General features: G+C 43.4%; 2 protein-coding genes across 3 annotated transcripts in view; one reads left to right on the top strand and one right to left on the bottom strand.

Annotated features, from left to right (window-relative positions):
* Positions 1-1,140: 1,140 nt before the first annotated feature.
* On the bottom strand, positions 1,141-13,396 carry Crnkl1 (crooked neck pre-mRNA splicing factor 1). The gene is made up of 13 exons (XM_005006575.4): positions 13,243-13,396; positions 11,526-11,678; positions 10,563-10,654; positions 9,603-9,761; positions 8,647-8,992; positions 7,576-7,746; positions 6,660-6,851; positions 5,531-5,590; positions 4,946-5,026; positions 3,994-4,233; positions 2,865-2,966; positions 2,186-2,434; positions 1,141-1,359 (listed from the first exon to the last, which is right to left on the bottom strand). Exons 1-13 carry the CDS (start codon positions 13,291-13,293, stop codon positions 1,192-1,194), a joined length of 2,064 nt encoding a protein of 687 aa, XP_005006632.1. The 5' UTR covers positions 13,294-13,396; the 3' UTR covers positions 1,141-1,191.
* A 12-nt stretch (positions 13,397-13,408) lies between these two features.
* The window catches only part of Cfap61 (cilia and flagella associated protein 61), a 262,922-nt gene continuing 257,317 nt past the window's right edge, over positions 13,409-19,013 (top strand). For both annotated transcript variants that reach the window (XM_063248628.1, XM_013159755.3), the window contains exons 1-2: positions 13,409-13,518; positions 15,985-16,135. In XM_063248628.1, the coding sequence (XP_063104698.1) occupies positions 15,993-16,135 (143 nt within the window). In that variant the 5' untranslated portion in view covers positions 13,409-13,518; positions 15,985-15,992. The remainder of the gene's footprint in view (positions 13,519-15,984; positions 16,136-19,013) is intronic.

Below are 19,013 nucleotides of genomic sequence, written 5' to 3'. Positions count from 1 at the left end.
ATAAAACGAAAAAACTATGTTCGAAAAATACAAGACTAAAGGTTAAAGGAAACAATGTCAGATGAGTTTTTCTGCTAGAGAATGTAAGAACAATGTCAGCAAATCTGGTAGCACGCTCACCTGGACTAAAGCTGCTGTTTCAGAGGCCCTTGGGTATTCCCATGCTCTAGCCAGGGGCAGCCTCAGCATGCCAGGAGTCAGGAGCAGATGATACTGGGGTTCTGAGCAGAAATATCCACACTCCAGAGTGGTGAGCAGCTGGCTGGGCAGCCTGCTGTGGACAGCTTACAGAAGCACAGAAAGGCTCCCAAGAAGCCGAATTGTTAGGTGACTCAACAGATACAAACTTGAGTCTAGGAGTTGCCAAACTTATCTGAAGATGGGATGTCACTTTACAGGACATGCATAAAGAGGTTTAAACAAGGCACTGTTCTTTAAGCAAGCTATTACAAAGCCCAACTGGTTTGGATAACTGAAGTAAGACAAACTGGAAAATGCTTGGTTAAAACAAAAACCTTTTTCAGAAATACGGTCTCTGTAAATTACTTTCCAAGTAGTGTTTCAAAAAGCCCTTATATAAATGATAGTATTAAAAGGTAAGAGTATTTAGATGTTAAGAATTAATCTGAGTGCATTCAGCTCTACAAAGAATGAACACACTCAGAAGCGAAACAGTGAGCATTTGTGATATCTCATGTATATTTCTTCTCTTTTATCTTCAAGATGTGAAGTTGCAGGATTGGCCCATCTTGTGAGTGAGGCAACAGGCAGGACACACAATCACTGTACACAGTGTTGAGAACTGATCTCCAGGCTTACAGTGAAGGCCGTGAATTTAGAGGTTTCAGATGAAAACATATCTTTAGGAAGCAGGTAATCGAGAAAACTATACCTGTAAAATTAGAGTGGAACCTGGAAACTTTCTTTAAGAAAGACTGGGAAGTCTGTGGGTCCATCCATCACAGATGGTGAGTGTTACCTTAACCACATGTCCTAAGGCAGGGTGTGAGCAGACCAAGAGGTGTTTAGTCAGAAATCCAGCAATCCTCAGTGAGCCCAAGAGCATTTAAAATAATTTCAAAATGCCAGAGATTGCAAGCCGTTCTTACTAGTGAATATAAAAACTTCTGGAGTCCTAAGTGCTACAAACTATTAATTTATAAAAGTAACGAAACATCAATATGAAAAAGATCAGGATTCGCTCTCATCGACATCCTTATCGGGATCCTGCTCAGCAGCCTCCTTCTCCTGCTGCTGTTTCTTCCAGAGCTTGGCCATGGCCAGCAGCTTAAGGTTGGGTTGGTTGGCAGCATCCTCGGGAAAGATGTAATCATAGTATTCCTCCCAGCCGGCGTCCGACTGCAGAGACAAAACAAGAGTAAGCAAATATGAGCTCAAACACTCAGGTTTCAGAGTTGACATTCAATTGTACTCATTTTACAAAATAACATGAAACTTCCTAGAAGCAGCAAATGTTGGCCCTGAAAGACCAGGAGTAAAGAAGCAGTTGCCAGACAGTGGTGGCTGCCATCAGTGCTCACTGAAAACCCAGTGAAACTGAGCATGGCTCCTCCCTGTCAACCGCAACTGCCTCCAATGCCATCTCTCAGTCTTGTGGTTAGGGGTTAAAGAGTTTAAAGCGTTTCTGGGGCATTTATCCAGGAGCAGAGCCTTAAACCTGGGCAGAGGTTTAAAGCTGGATCTCCTGTCTTCCCCTTCAGATGCCCACCCACGTGACTCCCCAACACTCCTCCAATAGCCTGCCCTGTGCGCGCGCGCGCGCGCGCACACACACACACACACACACACACACAACGCGAGCAGGCTGGGATGGAATTTCTTCCAATCTGGGACCCTCATGTCCCCTGTGCAAGCTGCCAGGCCATGACATTTCAGGAAGAAGGCCTGTGATGATTCCTACCACCCTCCCTCTTGCTGCCTACACAGCCCCACACACACTGGCTCCCCTACTTCCTGCTGTAGACTTCCTGTCACTACAGTAGAAGCAGAAACCAACTGCGTGGACCGCACAGCTCAAGCATCACAAAGAGGCCTCTGCCAGCCCTTCCTGCCCATCCCAGCCGTGTCCTGTTCCCAGCTACGTGCTGGTGTTCTGAGGCTACAGAAGCTACTGAAAGTACAGCTGTCCGGTCAGAAGCTTTGGACTCCAGGGCTCAGCTCTTACCCCGTCATCAGCCTGGACCTTTTTTCTCTTCTTGACTTTCTCTGGCATGAGTTTGTCCACTCTCTCCTTATCTGACGCTGTTCCAAATTCATCTTCAAAATTTTGCCATGATTCCAGCAGCATGAGCCTCTCTTCCTTTTCTTCACAGTTCCGCATCGCTTTGTTAGCTTCTTCGTAGATTTGTCTGCATTTAGCAACACTTCCCTCCTTCCCCGAAGACAATTCAAACTGAGCAAAACTGGTCCATACCTTAGAAAAATTATTTTGGAGCCAAATTAACCACAATGATGTAACAATAATAGGTAATAAAAAGTTAATTTCTAGCTTATGATATCCAAATATAACATATTCTAGTGTTCTACCCTGAGTAATGCTTCATTACCAAGTAGTTCTGAAGCAGTTGCTTTTACATGAATTAGGTGTCTGACAGCCTCAAGATCCTGGAAAGAATTTATCTGCTCTATCACGTGATACCCAAGATATTCACACACAGTATAAGCAATAACCTAGGATAAGCTTAACATCCCAAAGTCATCCAAAACTCAGTGGTTCTTTTCAAAAGCAAGAAAAGTAATTTAGAATATATTTTCTAAACACTTAAAATTTAGAAATACAGTATATGTGTTTCACTACTGCTGATGGAATCGAGATCAAAAACCATCTACAAAGCACAGGATACCTTGACATGCTGTGTCCGCTGAAGCAGCTGCCGATAAAGATTTCGTGTTCTTTCAGTTTCTTCCTGCTCAATCTCAAAGTCAATGTATGACTTCCAAAGCACCTAAGAAAGATACCTTAATAATAGGTCATCCCTGCATTTAATTCAGAAGGCAACATGCCCCACCCAAAACACAGCTGACTACCATCTACATCTAGGAGGCTTTTATGGAATGACAGCCTGACAAAAACATGGCTAGCCTCCAAGGGACAGGGAAAAAGGTCTTGGATTCAGTTTTAAGTTCTTTTAGAGTTTTCAAATGTTAAACTCCAAACTTGACATATTTGAGTCTACTGGGTAATTTCATGATCCTGCCACACAGTTAACTTCTGAGGAGAATTAGGCTCTGATCAGCCAGTGTATATGTTCTTGCCTCCAAGAAAATAGCTTGTTATTTGAGTTCAGATCCATGAATGTTCACTGAACAGCTGCCCGCCTCATAGGTGCAGGCTGTCAGGGCGCACAGTTGAATGAGCTGTGGCCTGGACCTCTGGGAAGGGGCTGCTGTCTGGGGACCCCTGCGGCCCACAGTTGGGGCCAGCAGTACACAAAGCCCTTGCTTGCTGTGTTGGGGCCTGAGCTTTTCTGTGTGAGGGTACATTCAGTAAGACACCTAAAGCTGTGTGGGTTCCAGTCACCTGTGAGATTCATGCAGGCCCTAGCAGTGGGGTTGGCACTACCATATGGCTTAAACTGAACCACTGCTGGGCTGGGAGCCAAGGACACAGGACAACAGGGCTCAGCCCAAGCCTCCTATGGGTCCAATGCAGGCAAAAACTGTCCGAGGATGGAGGGATGTACATTCCTTACATCCCAGCCATGGTCTCCAAGTGAGGCTGCCTTGCCTGAGCTCTTTCCCCTCCGTTTAGCCTTCCCAGGGCAGGGAGGGAGCTAATCCTGTTCCCCGTTATCGCCCAATTCGTCCTAGCTATCTACCCTCCTATCCTACGGACAGAAAAACCCCAGTCTGATGGAGCACCTGTAGATTAGATGAACATCTTTACACCTGAAATGCACATTTATAGATGGCTGTCTACAGGACTATGAGAGAAGTGGCTAAAACAAAATGAGGTTCCACAAAGGCCCTCACCTCTGGCATGTCTAGGCGTGGCTGGCTGATGGCCAGTTCGTAGATGGCCCGTGCTCTGTCAATGTCACCAAGGATTGTCTCCAATTCTGCAAATTTAATCCAGGAGGTACAATTTTCAGGTCCGAATTCCAGGAACTTTTCGTAAAGCTTCCGGCATCTGTCGAATTCTCGAAGCTGCAACTCCAATTCTATGTAACCTTTAAATAACTTGTTCTTTGGACATTTGCCTATGGCTGTTCCCTGGAAAATAAAATGGCCAGGCCACTGTGATGTCTTCATGGGGTCAATGGGCATAGGCACTGTCACATTCTAGATAGGGGCCATCCATTGCTGAGGACACATCCTGCAAGATGTCATGGCAGGCCATTCTGTCACCTGGGGCATTGATTGCACTGTTGGTCTGGACAAATGACCCCTGGAAACCTCTCTCAACTCATGCAGCCAACAAAAAGGCCCAGGTTCACTGGTACGTGGTCAGTGAGAGGCAATGCTCCCAATTTATTTAAACTGATTTAAATTCAGATTCCCTAAAAAACATGGATATCATGTCTGGAAAACCTTTAGAAAGGTAACCGAAGGACAGACTTGACTTCCTGCCTGAGCCCAGGTGAGAGTGGCTTATGTGAAAAGCACTGTATTTAGACAGTATTTGCTCTCATTCATAATTGTTGAACACATAACAAGAGAAAGGTATGTCTTACATACCACCACTTTGCACAGGATCAGATGAGTTGAGGCCAGATCTCCTAACAGAGTTGTAAACATTTCAGGGCTGAGAACACTTACTTGCCCTGGCTAACTGAAATGATTCAAGCATTGCCACCCAGTGTCTGTGCAAGGGTTGCTTGTTTTAACGTCTGTTGTTTTTTAAATAGGAAGTACAAATTTGTAGGCACTGGGATTCTAATTTCCTTCTCATAGAATTTTATGCGGCATCTTGATCTTTACTTACCAATGCTCGTCTGGCAAATGGCAAGTTTTTCTGTCTTATTTCAAACTGTGCGTAATATAACCACATCTTGGCAAATGTGAACTAGAGAACAAACACACAGAAACTGACATTACTGTATGTCATGAAGCAGCAGTCTCTGCCTAGACCAGGCCCTGTTTATCGGTTGCCTGAGGCAGGCAGAACATCCTGCATCTATCCCAGGAAGGCAGCTTGGGGACCCTTTTGGAGCAGGAAACACATTTCCTTTCTCATGCTGGGAAGCATGGCAGCAGTGACATCTGTCATTCCCGAAAAGGCAGCTGCTCATTCATGCATGTATGTACTCAGCCACTGCAAACTCTGCCCTGTGTCTCCACCCATTCTTTGCTGTGTCTTTCTCCCCCCACTCTGACCATTCAGCTTTTCCCACTTCCTCTGAATCTCTGCAGGGCTGGCTCTATTATCTGCTATTTTCAGAGGTTAAGGAGCACATTTTGTTCTTATTTATGTTTTCCATGGTGCTGAAATAATCAATAAATACTGTCATTCACAGATATCCAGAAGGTTCTAGCTGGGTTAAGACTCAACACTTTCAAGCATGCGTACCTTTTTGTGTGGAATTAGTTCCAGAGTGGCTCGATAGACCTGTCTTGTCCTTTCAGGATCCTGTATCAGGATAAGAAAATTTCATACAATACTGACACCTGTTGCCAAAACTAATTCTATTAATTTTATGAATGCCGTAAAAATGTGTACCCCCTGCGATGAATGTTTGCTCAAGCTGCTGTTGCCAGATACTGATTCCATGTACAGTTACTTGTGTGAAGTCCCTTTGGCCATCAAACTTAGCTGTAAGAATCACCAATGAGAGCTGGGGATTTAGCTCAGTGGCTCAAACACTTGCCTGCTAAGTGTAAGGTCATGAGTTTGACCCCTAGTACCAAAAAAAAAAAAAAAAAAAAAAAAAAATCACCAACAATAAAGCCATCAAATCGATTGCTTCTTAGCAGCAAAGCCTTCTGACTGATAGAAAGAAACAAAGATGTTTTACAGCCTGATATCAAGAGGAGGAGGTTGGGTAATCTTTACCTGTTAGCAATTTCTGAAAACATCGGTTAATTTTTTACTGAAAGCAAAAATATGGAATCTACCTGTGGTCCTTTTTTATGAGGGCACTCAGGAAACTGTACATAATTAAGGAAGGTTGGGTTCATTGATCCCTTTCAAATTCCAGTTGGCATCTCATGTCTCAAGATTTAAACTGTAGCAAAAAATCCATCCTGTCCCCTCCCCACCCCTGCTAGTTTCAGTGTCTTAGTTGCCCAGGTAACAGTTCCTGTTCCAGTTGCTGCTATCTCTTAGAAACAGCAGGTCACTGTGACGCACACTGTATAAACCAGACCCCAGTGGACAAGCCATTCTGCCTCTATACTCCCTGCTCATCTCATATAAGCCCTAGACCACCAGAGATCAGAACCTGATATTCTGAATATCAGGTGCTGGTGAATAAATCTGCCTCCAATCTTAGTGTCCTTTCTGTGTTTCTGCTTGCCATTGCAAAACAAGAAGATAAACCAACAACCTCCACATTTACCCAGAATACGCACGGAAAGTCTACAGTATTACAGAGAGGGGCCTGTGAGAATACTCAACACAAATGCCTCTGCTTTCTGAGGACTCCAACTAGCACTCTTGTACCTGAGGGGAGCTAAGCCCAAGAGCAGCAGCTTCTCACCTTCGCCTCCAGCTCCTCGTAGAGTGCATAGTTGATCCACAGGTAGATGTAGCGCTTCCAGTGACGCTTCTCGGGGATGGGCGGGACATTGGCGATCGCTCTTTCGTAGACTTCCCGCACGGTCTCGGCTTCGGCGTCACTTTCCACCAAGCGCAAGTAATCAAACCATGCGTCATAATTGTGGGGGTTAGCCTGGAGATGAGGGGCTCCTCAGTGAGAGGAAACTAAGGGTTCTACGGCCAGCTATGGGAGCCAAAAGGAGGATCTGAGCCTATTTCTAGTAATTTGTGCCCTAGATTTTACTCAGTATCTCGCTTTAAAACCACTACTCCTAAGACTGTATAAACAAAAAAGGACCAGAGGCAGGACACTGGCTGGGGAGTCAGCAAAGGACTCTCCTACTGCACTAAGCCAAGTACCCCAAGAGGACTACTCAGTACTAAGGTACCTATCTTAATGTTAATGCATTTGCTTACATACATGACGTCGTGTTTTTCATAAAATGACAATGGAATTATACCTAACTCACAACTGTCAACCCTGCTTTTCCAACTATAGCGACTCTTAAGCCCAGCTAGCTCATTACCACCTGATTCAGCCCCAGCCCCAGTCCTGCTTTTGAGAACATGAAATTCCTCTGGTAAGCAGAAGTGTTTGCTTCAGCAGAACAGTGAAGGAAAACTACAGTGGGAAGTCCTTTACAGATGAAGCTGGGGATGAGATGCAGCTAACAAGCATCTAGTTCTACAGTTAGGCCAGAGCTTGAGGAGCAAACTGCTCCGCCTCCACTCCGCCTTGGCCCACACCATTGGCTTGCGCACCCAGTATGAAGTGGGCAGGCACACTGAGTGACAGTCCAGTCAGGCAGAGGCGCACCTTCTGCAGCCTCAGCCAGTGCCCATTCCTTCACACTCACCTTCACTTCCTCCTCGTACTGGAACCTCCGCTTGCTCACGATGATGTCCTCAATGCCCCGCCTGTCACCGAACTTCTTCTCGAAGATAGTGTAATTTTTAAAGAGCTCCTGGGCCTCGTGTTTTGGGATTCTATCCAGGGCATACTTGTAAATGACACGCACTCTTTCGAACTAGAAGCAGATGTCCCAGTTAGCATCCACCATGCGCTCATTGTGGTGACGGCCTGGAGAATGACTGTGCCACAATCCAACCTGACCTCTCAGTCAAATGCTGGGCAGTGAGATGAGATTTCCCTTCTGCCTGCTGGAAGGCATTTGTGTCCGACAGGACTACACTACTCCAGTCCTTGCACCATGCTGCCTGTTGAGCACTGCCAGTTGGAGGTTTGGGGCAGAGCTTTTAACAGGACCTGGCTGATCATCCCCCGTGGGGACTTCCCAGTGTGGGCAGGCGACACTAGCAGTCACACATGCAGGCACCAGGCCCAAGGATCCTCTGTTTCCTCCCCACCCTTCCCTCCTCTCTCCTCCAACTCTTTAACATAGCCCTACCCTCCCTGCCCCCACCAGTCTCATGCCACAGGGAGTAACTACACTATCATATTCTTCAAAGCAGTACAGGATATAAACCAAAAAGATTCCAACACAAAAAGAAACAAGCAAAACAAACTTTCTTTTCAAACAACCTAGACAGATTATTACTATAAATGAACCACGTCAGCACATACAGTGAAATATTTCTAAGCTGAATTGTGTCAGTTGGCTTCCCTGGTCCTGCTGGGCTCTACCTTTACTGCCTCCCCTGCTCAATGCGTTCTCTCCAGAGGCAGCCAGGGGCTCTCCTTAAAATCTAAAGCATGTCTGTCATACTCCCCGCTCTGCAGTTCAAAGGCTTCACTTTAAAAAACAACAAGTATCAGGCAATTACAACACACTGCACAACTGCTCAGCTCCCAGCCTGCGCCCCGCAACCTGTAAGAAGTGAATGAGGATGGAAAACAACTCACTGCGTGCCCAGTGTCACCTTTTTCTACTTTGCCCTGCAAGGCAATCAGGTTTTGAAGTACTTACTTCTTTCTGATTTTCTTCAAATTTGGCAAAGGCAACATAAAGGTGTTGGTCCATATGTTCATCTCCAAAGAATTCCACCGCTCTCTCGTACACCTTGCGGGAGTGGGCGAAGTAGGCGTGCTTCTCTTCAAAGCGGGCGTACTTGATCCAGTTCTTCACGTCTGGGTGCACGAGGACAAAGCGCTCGTAGATGGTGCGGGCCCGCTCCACCTCCTTGTACCTCAGCTCGAAGTTGATATAAGAATGCCAGGCCTGCTCCTCGGGCTGCCACTCCATCCAGCGCTCAAACACCTGCCGCGCGCCAGGCACGTTGCCCAGCATCTCCTCCATGTATGTATACTTGTACCTGCAACAGAGCCGCCGGAGACAGTGGTCAGGGAACTGATAGAGATGCCATCTGTGGAATCCCTAGTTCTTCCTTTGTTAAATGGGAAGGAAGGAAGGTTTTATCTTGCCTAACCTTAAATCAAACATGTTCTCTTCTTTAAATGTGACCTGAAAAAGGATGCACCACTCGGGAAAAAAATGGAATTTTTTCTTAAAAACTTGCATAGTTTTCCAGCCATGGTGCACACACTTGTAATCTCAGCACTTGGGAGGCTAAGGCAGGAAGATCATTATAAGTTCAAGACCAGTGAGCTCAAGGCCAGCCTGAACTGCATAGCGAGACCCTGTCTCCAAAAAAAAAAAAAAGGAAAGAAAAAAAAGAGTATTTAAACATTGCATAGTTCAGCAAGTTTTTTATGTACAAAAGATTACAAAGTTTTAGCTTTGATTACTCAACTATTAAACATTAGGATTATGACTCAAAGACTAAGACATTAAAAAGCAGTTAGAGTATGTGTAATGAAAAAGTAGGATGTTAAATGTACAGAGTGATGGTAACTATGAAAATAAAAACAGACATCTACAACTTTTCTAGTCCACAAAGGCTGTTGGTTAGATGAGAAGCATACCAGAACTGGTTGACTCGCGGCAGAGTTGTGATGGCTCGGTCCCAGATGTTTCGGGCATGGTTCACTTGCCGGTTCTTCATTTCCATTTCTGCATATTTCAGCCAGAGTGTGATATTTCGATAGTCTACATCTAAAGCACGCTCATATATGGATCGAGCCCTTAAAGAAGATTTGGAGGGCATGAGAAACAGCACATATAATACATGTAGCAGTTTTTTCAGGCTATCTGCAGCTTTGGGAATAAAAGGGGAGCACATACCATATTCTCCAGTACCTTTCCCACTAGAATGACAGATAAGCATGGAACTGTAACACAGTGTGACAAACATGACTCTTAGATTCTACACAGGAAACAGAATGAAAAAAGAGATGTTTGGAGGAAGTCTTAGGAGTAGGCAGCATCTGAATCATGAACTTGAGGGGAGCTGGCTCTGGCCAGGAGGCCGTGCTGGGGTAAGGAGGCTGCAGCACCACATGGCCCAGCACTGCCAGTGTCACAGCAGGAGGAATGACAGATTTGGGGTGCGGCAGGTTCCTAGGCACAGCTGACACAGAAGGAATGGACAATAGGAAGGGCCAGGTTACAATTTTTATTTCACTAGCTGGTTTTCAGGAGAGCACTTCTAAAAATCTAGTTAACACAGAAAGCTGAAAAATATAGTAGCCAACTCCACACTTCTCTACTTACAGTGTGCTGGCAAGACCCTCCTCCCTCATCCCCCAACCACCATTTTAGTGCCTGAGGTTTCTCAGAGGAACGCTGGGGTCCCAAGGGACACAAGCTGACAACTGCTACCAAAGTCACATTCTCTAACTTGTGCCTTAACTTTTTCTACTTTTTAATCTATTAATGTATGACATCTTGCATATGAAATTACACTATCAACAATAATTTCTTCTTGATTTTTTTAAAATATCAGCTTATGACATCTATATATACAAAATTGCACTCTGTTTTACCTCTGAATCTCCTTTAGACTTTCTTCCCATTGTGCGTATTTTATCCAATTACTAATCACAGTCCTGTTTTTCCTTATGTTATCTTCAAAAGTCTGGAGAAGCCAAAAAGATCAAGTTAATGGAAAAAATGACTACAAATGACACCACCCTATTGTGAACTTCTTACTAAGAAGGTATTCATTTTGTTTTTATTTAAGAAAAGCTAGGAGCTGGGGATTTAGCTCAGCGGTATAAGCGCCTGCCTTGCAAGCAGACAGTCATGAGTTCGATCCTGGTACCGATAAAAACAAAAAAAAGACAGAAAAAAAAAAAGAAAAGAAAAGCTATATTCAGGAATCCTTGAGAAATAAGCAACCATAGGTGTCAATCACAGGTTATTTCACAGGCTATAATCACAAGTGTCTTTTAAAGTCGTCCATGTAAATAAAAACTATAAACTATAATAAAGAGATAACTATAAAGAATTAGCAAAATTGTTGCCAATTTCTCCTGCTGCTCATGACACCAGATACTTTAATATCAGAAGAAGACTTTTTTGAATAGTACCTTTAAATTCTCTTAGAATTGTATGCCTATTACACTGAAAATAACAACAAGACATAATGGCATTAGTGGTTTAATCCATAATCTAGAGGTTGAATCAAATCCCACAGCTTCTTATTGTTCTCTCCAGGTAACAGCTCTTGAAGCCCAGACAGAGGCCCTGCCAGATGGCCTGTATTCCTCTCTTCCAAGTGTCACTGGTTCCATCTGTCAGACTGCCACCCATCTTGGTTCAAAACCAAAACTCATGTCTCTAGCAAACTTAATTTCTTTTAAACACACAACTGATGATATATTTTATAATATTCAGTGAGATGAAATAACCAGAAGTTATGTTATTCAAATGGTTAGAACAATGATCTCATCATATGTTATAGAAAACACCAATTCAACAGACTGAAAGATACCATGCTGACTGACCTTCCTTTTCCTTAGCTTGTAATCATTTAATTCTTCTTCATCTGTGATCTTCTGCTGAGGTGGAGGTGGGAGAAGCTCAAGTTCTCTTTCTTTGGCTTCTCTTAAGAGTTGCTCAGCAGTTATCTGTACTTCAGCTGGGGCTTTGTTTTTTACCTTGTAAGAAAGACGACATTTAGGATGTGAACTTAAGTGTGAATAAGGAGGCCTTTTACATGTGACATATTCACATTCCTTTATGAGACTGATGAAAATTTGTTTTTCACTTATACATGGTATTTATTATAAATAGTGAAAGCCTCAAGAGAAAAAGGTGGCAAGAATAAAAAAAGGACATTTTCCCTTTTAGATGAAAATAATAAACATTATAGCTATCTAGATAAAATCTCACTAGAAGCCTTGCTTTACCAAGATGTAAATGCCTTCTTATCCATTCCAACCTCTATTTACAGAATTCTTCAACTTATTTTAATGCTCCTTGTGGATGACTTGGTTGGGTTCTTAATAACATTTTAAATCGACTGACTGACTAATGACAGAGTTTTACTCTGTAGTGCAGGCTGGCCTCAAACTCACTTCTATCCTTCTGCCTTGGTCTCCTAAGTGGTGGGATTATAGGTATGCACCACCACATCTGGTATTTTATGACAATTTAAACTTTTGCTGTTCCCATCATTAGACTCTAAGCTTCCTGAGGTCTCAGAGCTATGCTGTTCAACACAGTGGCCACCAGTCATTGGGTGAGGCCAACCTGGGGCTATAAGCATAAAACACACATTGGCTTGTAAAATTTAGTATACAAAAAAGAACAAACTCTCATGAAACTTTTATAACAATGGTGTGTTGAAATCATATTTTAGATATGCTAGGTTAAAATATATTACTAACATTAAGGTCACCTGTTTGTGCTTTTTAAAATCTGGCTATGAGACAAGTTTAAATTATGCATGTGGTTGGCATTCAATTTTCATTGCACGAGTGATGCCCAATAAAATTTTAAGCAACTGAAAAGCCAGGTAAGGTGGTGCAGGCTTGGAGTCCCAGCTACTAGAAAGGTTAAAGGGGGAGAACCACTGTAGCCTACAAGTTAAAGCCCCCCTGGGCAACATGGTGAGACCACATCTCAACCAAAAACGTAGTTAAGTGACTTGTAAGAAATGACTCAATGCCACGTGTGAAATAACGATGACAGCTCTGAATGAGCACTAGGTGCTGTAAAATCACCTAAACAAGGTACCTGAAAGTCGAGCTCAAGGGAGCTCGGGCCGAAAATGACAGATTGCAGGCAAAGTATCTGTTAAAGCTGAGGGCCAGGTCCCCGCATATTCAGCCCTCGGTCCGACATCAACCATCGACAAAACCATGCATTGCTTATAAAGCAGCTCACGTGATGTCTACTCTCAAGAACCCCACCATTGGCTGGGCTAACTCCCACCCAACCTTCACTCCAGCTGAAACGGGACGTCCTGACTGAAGATCCTGAGCTGCTAGCGATTCCCTCGGGTACTGCTGAATGCAAAGCTCCGCAGACCGACCTCGCTGCCGCTCCCCAGAATCGCGCTCCGGAAGACACGACCCCCGGCGATGACAGAGCCTTGGGTGCCACGACCCCCGGCCGACCCTACCTCCCTCGCGTCTTCCCTCGGGCCCGCACTGGGAGCCTCGGAAACAGCACTCTTCCGCCCAGGTCCCCTTCCCAGCCGGCGCCGCCATCGCCTACCTTGGCCACCTTGGGAATTCGCTGCTTCCCGGCTGCTGTGGAGGCCGCCATGTCCCCGGAGCCCACCGCAGCAGATCGCCGCGTTAATGCCAGAATTCTGCTCCTAAGATTCGCAGACCGCGGAATCTAAAAACAAGGGGTCCGAAACCGGAAGCGGAACTCAGTGCTGACCTCTGACGTCACGACCGCGCCGTAACCAGGCGCGGTTTCCGTGGTGACGGGGATTTGCGTCCTGCTTGAGTCTAGGTGAAGTGAGGCCTCCGGAATCGCAGAGAGGTGGGTCTGCGGTGCGTCCAGAGTCGGTCTGCGAGCTCGGGAGGAAGAAGTCTGAGAAGCCGCGGCCAGCGGCCCGCAGAGAGGAGCCGAACTGGGGCTGGGTCTGAGAAGGCGCGGGGCGGTTTTGCTGTCCGCCCCTCGCCGCTGGTTGCGAACGGTGACGCCCGGTCCGCACGGCAAGGCTCGAAGTTTGAACTGAGGCGAGGCGTTTCTAAAGCCTTCAGTGGCTGGGGATGCCTCTCGGCGGTCGAGTTCCCGTGGAGTGCGCGAGGCCGCACTGCAAACACAAAGCATTGCTGAAAATACCAGATGTGAGGGAAAAGAGAACAAATCAGTATAACTCAGCCCTGTGGTAAAGAAACTGTAAAGTTGCTATCGTGCCTTTAATACCTAAATTTTCTTAACTCCAGTGCTTTTAACTATAAAACGAAGATACTAAAACTAATTCGAATACCTTTAGGACTGCAGAGAAATCTGTGTAAAATGCCCGATAAATGTTAGCTGGTGCAGTACTTGACCTGCCGTCAGAAACAGCAGAATTAACGAATGGTTAAGAGACGGTGTAAAATTAAGATTTAAAGACGCGTTTTAGGTTCATGGAAAAATTGAGAAAGTACAAAGTTTTCTCATGTACCTCCTACCCTGCTCCACACAAAGCTTCCCCACTTCCAACCTCCTATAAGGTATTGCTTGTATTACATGTCTCAACCACATTTCCTATTTGCTTCTTTCCAGATGATTGGTTTGTAGCCATCTTTATTCATTTTCTTCAGTCTTATGTTTTAAATTATGCAACCAGTTTAAATATTATTAACCGTATTTTCCATTTTAAAAGTTTCTGTTTTTTAATAGTGATCTATTTTTTCGATTTTTAGTTCTCTTTTCTCTATTTCTAATAATTACTGTAAACAGACTTTTTTTTTTTTGTCTTTTTCGTTTTTATCGGTACCAGGCGCTTAGCCGCTGAGCTAAATCCCCAGCCCCTAAACAGACTTACTTTTTAGACTCGTTTAAAGTCTGTTGTCCTGATAGCTTGGCTGTCCTATGGTTGATCTACTGTTGTGCCACAGTTTAAAAGACATGCTTATTGATTTATGCAGAATATTGTTTAAAAAATGGAGATAATATGTCCAGTTTTGGAGTTGTAACATAATTACCAAACTTTACTTCCTTTGCTTTCTGAGCCAGCATTTCTGCCAGACTGAAGCAGAGTCTGGCAGGGGCAAGTTCACTGAGGTTGCTGGGCACCAGGGATGCAGGCATGGCCACACAGCAGGCAGCGAATGGTTCGCATCAGTCTTCAGCCCCTGTACCTTGGTGACTGCATCAGTTGCAGAAGTATCTCCAAGGCACCTGTGTTGGTTTTCTCCTTGTAAAATGGGAAATTATTACGAAATGAATAAACTGGCATTTTGGTGTCCTCCTATCAGTTTTGTGAGCTTGAGTGATACAGGACTGCCATGGGAGTGGGATTTGCCTTGGGTGCTGGTTCAGGCCCTTTGTAAGCTTGAAAAATTGGTGGCAGAGGCCTCTGCACAACTCCTAGCTGTCATGCTGACTCCCCAGTATACCCTCTGCATTACCCCATATTTTGCACTTGACGGTGAAGTTATGTGTTAAGGGCAGTTGAGCTGAAGTTTAATCTGAAGCCCAGAGAACAATGAGGATAGGGACTGTTTACCCACAGAACATACAGGAGGTAGGGACAGAGGCTGTGCTGGCAGGAGATGCCCAAGGTCCTTTCCTGTACCAAAATGTGTGTTCTGAGGAAAGTCACTTCACTTCTTATGCCTTGGCTTCCTTCTTGATGAAGCAAAAAGAAGCTCAGTCCAGTGCTGTTTCTAGATCCTGACACCACCCAGGAGTGCTGTAGGCTGCTGACCAAACACATATACTTTTAGGGGACACTTCCTGCCATAGCAGTGGCCAAGGTGATCCCTGGCCACTATACACATATTTGGCCACAGGACTTTTTTGTCTCCAAATATCTTTCAAGACTGCTCTCTTCAGGACCCCTGCAGGGATCCTGCAGCTAGGAGTTGGCCAGCAGCTCTCAGTATCTCTCCTGTACTTCCTGATCACATGCTGTACATAAAGTGGATGTTTAAATATGCTGGACACTGGATCAGTAAATAAATCCTTTCAGTTTTTCAATCCTGTTGTTAGAAGACTTTGAAGCACTTGGTTGAAAAGAAAGAATACATTTTAGGAATTTCTGGACTGGCAAAATCTCAGAAGCTTTGCTGTCCAATGGAGAATTACTATAGCTGGCTTGTGGAAACTATCAACACGGACCTCCCAGGGGACACTCCCAGGGGACACAGACACTCCCAAGAGCCACTACTTGCCCACCACATTCTCTCTGACCATGCAAAAATTGAGCTAATGTCCAGTTTTGTGAGTCTGTAACTGAACAACTTGTCGTCTCAGATTAATGTAGACTTTTTTTCTCTCTTTTGGGGACAGGAGACAAAATGTCCATACTCACTTCTCCCAGAGGAAAGGCAGAAGTGGTTCACTGCCGAAGAACAGAATCACAGGATATTTATTGTATCCAAAAACTCATTAGAAAATTTACCCAGAAGCTTTTTGGAAGGCTTAATATCATCTATCTTCTGTAAGTACTTAGCTAAGTACATCCAAGTATGTTCATCAGTGTTGTCACCCCGTGGGAAGAGTTCCTACTCCCTCCTTGTGGGCCTTAATGAGAAGGCGAGCTACCTGCTGTACCCTAAAAACATGTGACATGAAATACCTGGGAACACAAGTCTGTGTCTTGTAACTATGTGCAGATTGCAAAGGCTTCTCATAGACCTTGGATTGGGTCTCAGTGGCCCCACTCACCAGTGTAGTCACTTGGAACAGGTTAGTAATGTTAGCCACCAGATTTGAGGAGTGTGTCTTACATGAGGCTCTGTGCTTTGCCAACATTATCTGTCTTAGTGACTTTCTTATTGATGAGACAAATACCCGACACTCAAAGTTAAAGAATAGGAGATTTATGTAGCTCACAGTTTGTAGAGGTTTCAATCTATAGTTGGCTGACTCCAAGACAGGGTGGCATGGCAGAGGGGCATCGTGGAGGAGAAGCAGTTCGTGGCAGGAAAAGGATACCAAAGCAGAAAGTAGCAGAGAAGCAGCAAACAGTGGCAGCAACCTTTCTGTCTCTTATATTCTATTCAAGCTACATGTCCTTTGGGCAGACTAAGGCAGACAATAGAAGATAACTATTTACTATGTCAAAAATGAAAATATAAACTATGTAATAGTGAGCAGTATGGAGGATGGGTGTGGGTCTTTCTGTTATCCACACCCAGAACTATGCCAAATCAATCAATGGCTAAGTTAGTAACTACACACTAGATCCAGCCATCTCTGCTAAGCCACATCCATGACCATGTGAGGCTCTGGGCGTGAGGACATCTGGACACAGACTTAACACTGTCTTAAGAAAATACATGACCTAATGTTGAACCTCAAGCTCCTAGAAAAAGAAGAGCAAGTCAAGCCCAAAGATTGTATGGAGGAGGAAATGGGATCAGAGCAGAAATTAATGCCAGGGAGACTATGAAAACAATATAAAGAATCAATGAATAGAAGGATTGATTCTTTAAAAGATTAAATAAAATTGATAAACCCTTAGCCAACTTTATTTTAAAAAAGGAAAAACTCAGACTCACACAGTTAGCAGTGAAAAGAGTGAAATCACACAACAGATCCTGAAAACAAAACAAACAAAAAACCCTAGGTCCTGAAGATTATTAGTACCTACTTTGAGAACCTACATTCTAATAAGATGGAAATGCAGAAGAAATGGACAGATTGCTAGATTAATATGAATTATCATATTTTAGTAAAGAAGGTATAAAAATTCTAAATAAACTAATATCAGTTAATTAAATTGAAGATGTAATTAAAAATCTACCAACAAAGTAAAGCCCAGGCCCTGATGGATACACTGGGAAATTCTACAAGAAATTTAGAGAAGATCTAATGCCACTACTTCTCAAACTTTTTAATGAAATTGAAAGGGAAGCAGTACTCCCAAATTCATTCCTAGAAGCAAGCATTACCCTGATAACAAAGGCAGAGAAGGATCCAATCAAAAAAGAGAACTATAAGCCAGTCTCCCTAATAGTATGCAGCAAATCAAGAAGATTATACATCATGACCAAGTAGGATTCATCCCAGAGATGAGGTTCAATATACATAAATCAGTAAATATACTATATTGACAGGGCTAAGGATAAAACCATATCATCTCAATGGATGTAGAAAAAGTGTCCAACAAAGCCCAACACCCATTTGTAATAAAAACCCTACAGAAAATTGGAATAGTCTTTATCTCAATCTGATAAAAGTCATCTATGACCAACCCACAGCCAATATCATAGTATGTAGGCAAAAACTGAAACCTTTTACTTTAAAATTAGGAGCAAGATAAGCATGTACCCTGTCACAACTCTTATTCAAAGTTCAACATAGTTATGGAAACATTAGAGCAAATATAAAAGAAATAAGGATAGGAAAGTAAAAAGTTAAATTATCATTATTTGTGGATGACATGATACTGTAAGCAGAAGACCCCAAAAGCTCTACCAAAAGATTTCTAGACTTAATAATGAAATTTAGTAGCAAGATATAAAGTTGACACTCAAAAACCTATAGCATTTTTGTACACAAATGAAACATACTGAGAGAAATTAGAGAAAAATACCTTTCACAACAGCATCCAAAAAAAGAAAATACCTAAGAATCAATTTAATGAAGTAAAAGATTTTTACGTTGAAAATTACAGCGCTCTGAAAAAGAAGATAAAAAAGATACCAGAAAATGGAAAGATAGCCTTCATTCATAGGCAGGAAGATCTCAGTGAAAATGACCATACTTCCAAAATTGTTATACTATAATATATTGTATATTGTTATAATGTCATTCCAATCAAAATACTAATGTCATACCTCACAGAATTAGAGAAAACAGTCCTAAAATTTATTTGGAACCAAAAAGAGACCTAGAACAGCAAAATCAATTCTGGGCAACAAAGGTAAGGCAGGGAGCATCACATTTCCTGACTTGAAATTAATACTGCCGAGCTACTGTGATAAAAATAGCGTGAGATGGACAAAAAACCCCAAAGAACAGACCAGAGGATCAGTGGAACAGATCAGAAGATGCAGAAACAACTCCAGACAAAATCAGCTATCTTATCTTTGACAACGGAATCAAATGCCTGCATTGGAAGAAAGATAGCCTCTTTATAAATTATGCTGGAAAGACTGGCTTCCCACATGGTGGGAATTAAAACTAGACCTATGCATTTCTTTCTGTACCAGGAATCAAACTCATGACCTTGTGCTTGCCAGGAAGGTGCTCACACCACTGAGCTAAGTCCATGGCTCTAAACCTATGACTTTCATCATGTACTAAACTAAAATTGAAATGGATCAAAGACTTAAATAGTAAAACAAACACAATATCTGCTGGAAGATAGG

Source organism: Cavia porcellus, unplaced genomic scaffold, assembly GCF_034190915.1.
Source record: "Cavia porcellus strain 051 isolate PalLab524CR breed Dunkin Hartley unplaced genomic scaffold, mCavPor4.1 scaffold_5, whole genome shotgun sequence".
Lineage (NCBI taxonomy): Eukaryota > Metazoa > Chordata > Mammalia > Rodentia > Caviidae > Cavia > Cavia porcellus.
Note: the sequence above shows the minus strand (reverse complement) of the source record. Positions and strands in the feature narration are given on the sequence as shown.

What these genes read in the sequence shown, in the direction of transcription:
- Crnkl1 (XM_005006575.4), bottom strand. Translation starts at nt 13,293, where the DNA reads ATGGCGGCCTCCACAGCAGCCGGGAAGCAGCGAATTCCCAAGGTGGCC. An exon ending in ACGAGGAGCTGGAGGCGAAG is followed by an intron (nt 5,591 to 6,659) that starts GTGAGAAGCTGC and finishes ATCCTGATACAG; the next exon opens with GATCCTGAAAGGACAAGACA. An exon ending in AGGTCCAGGCTGATGACGGG is followed by an intron (nt 1,360 to 2,185) that starts GTAAGAGCTGAG and finishes TTGTCTCTGCAG; the next exon opens with TCGGACGCCGGCTGGGAGGA.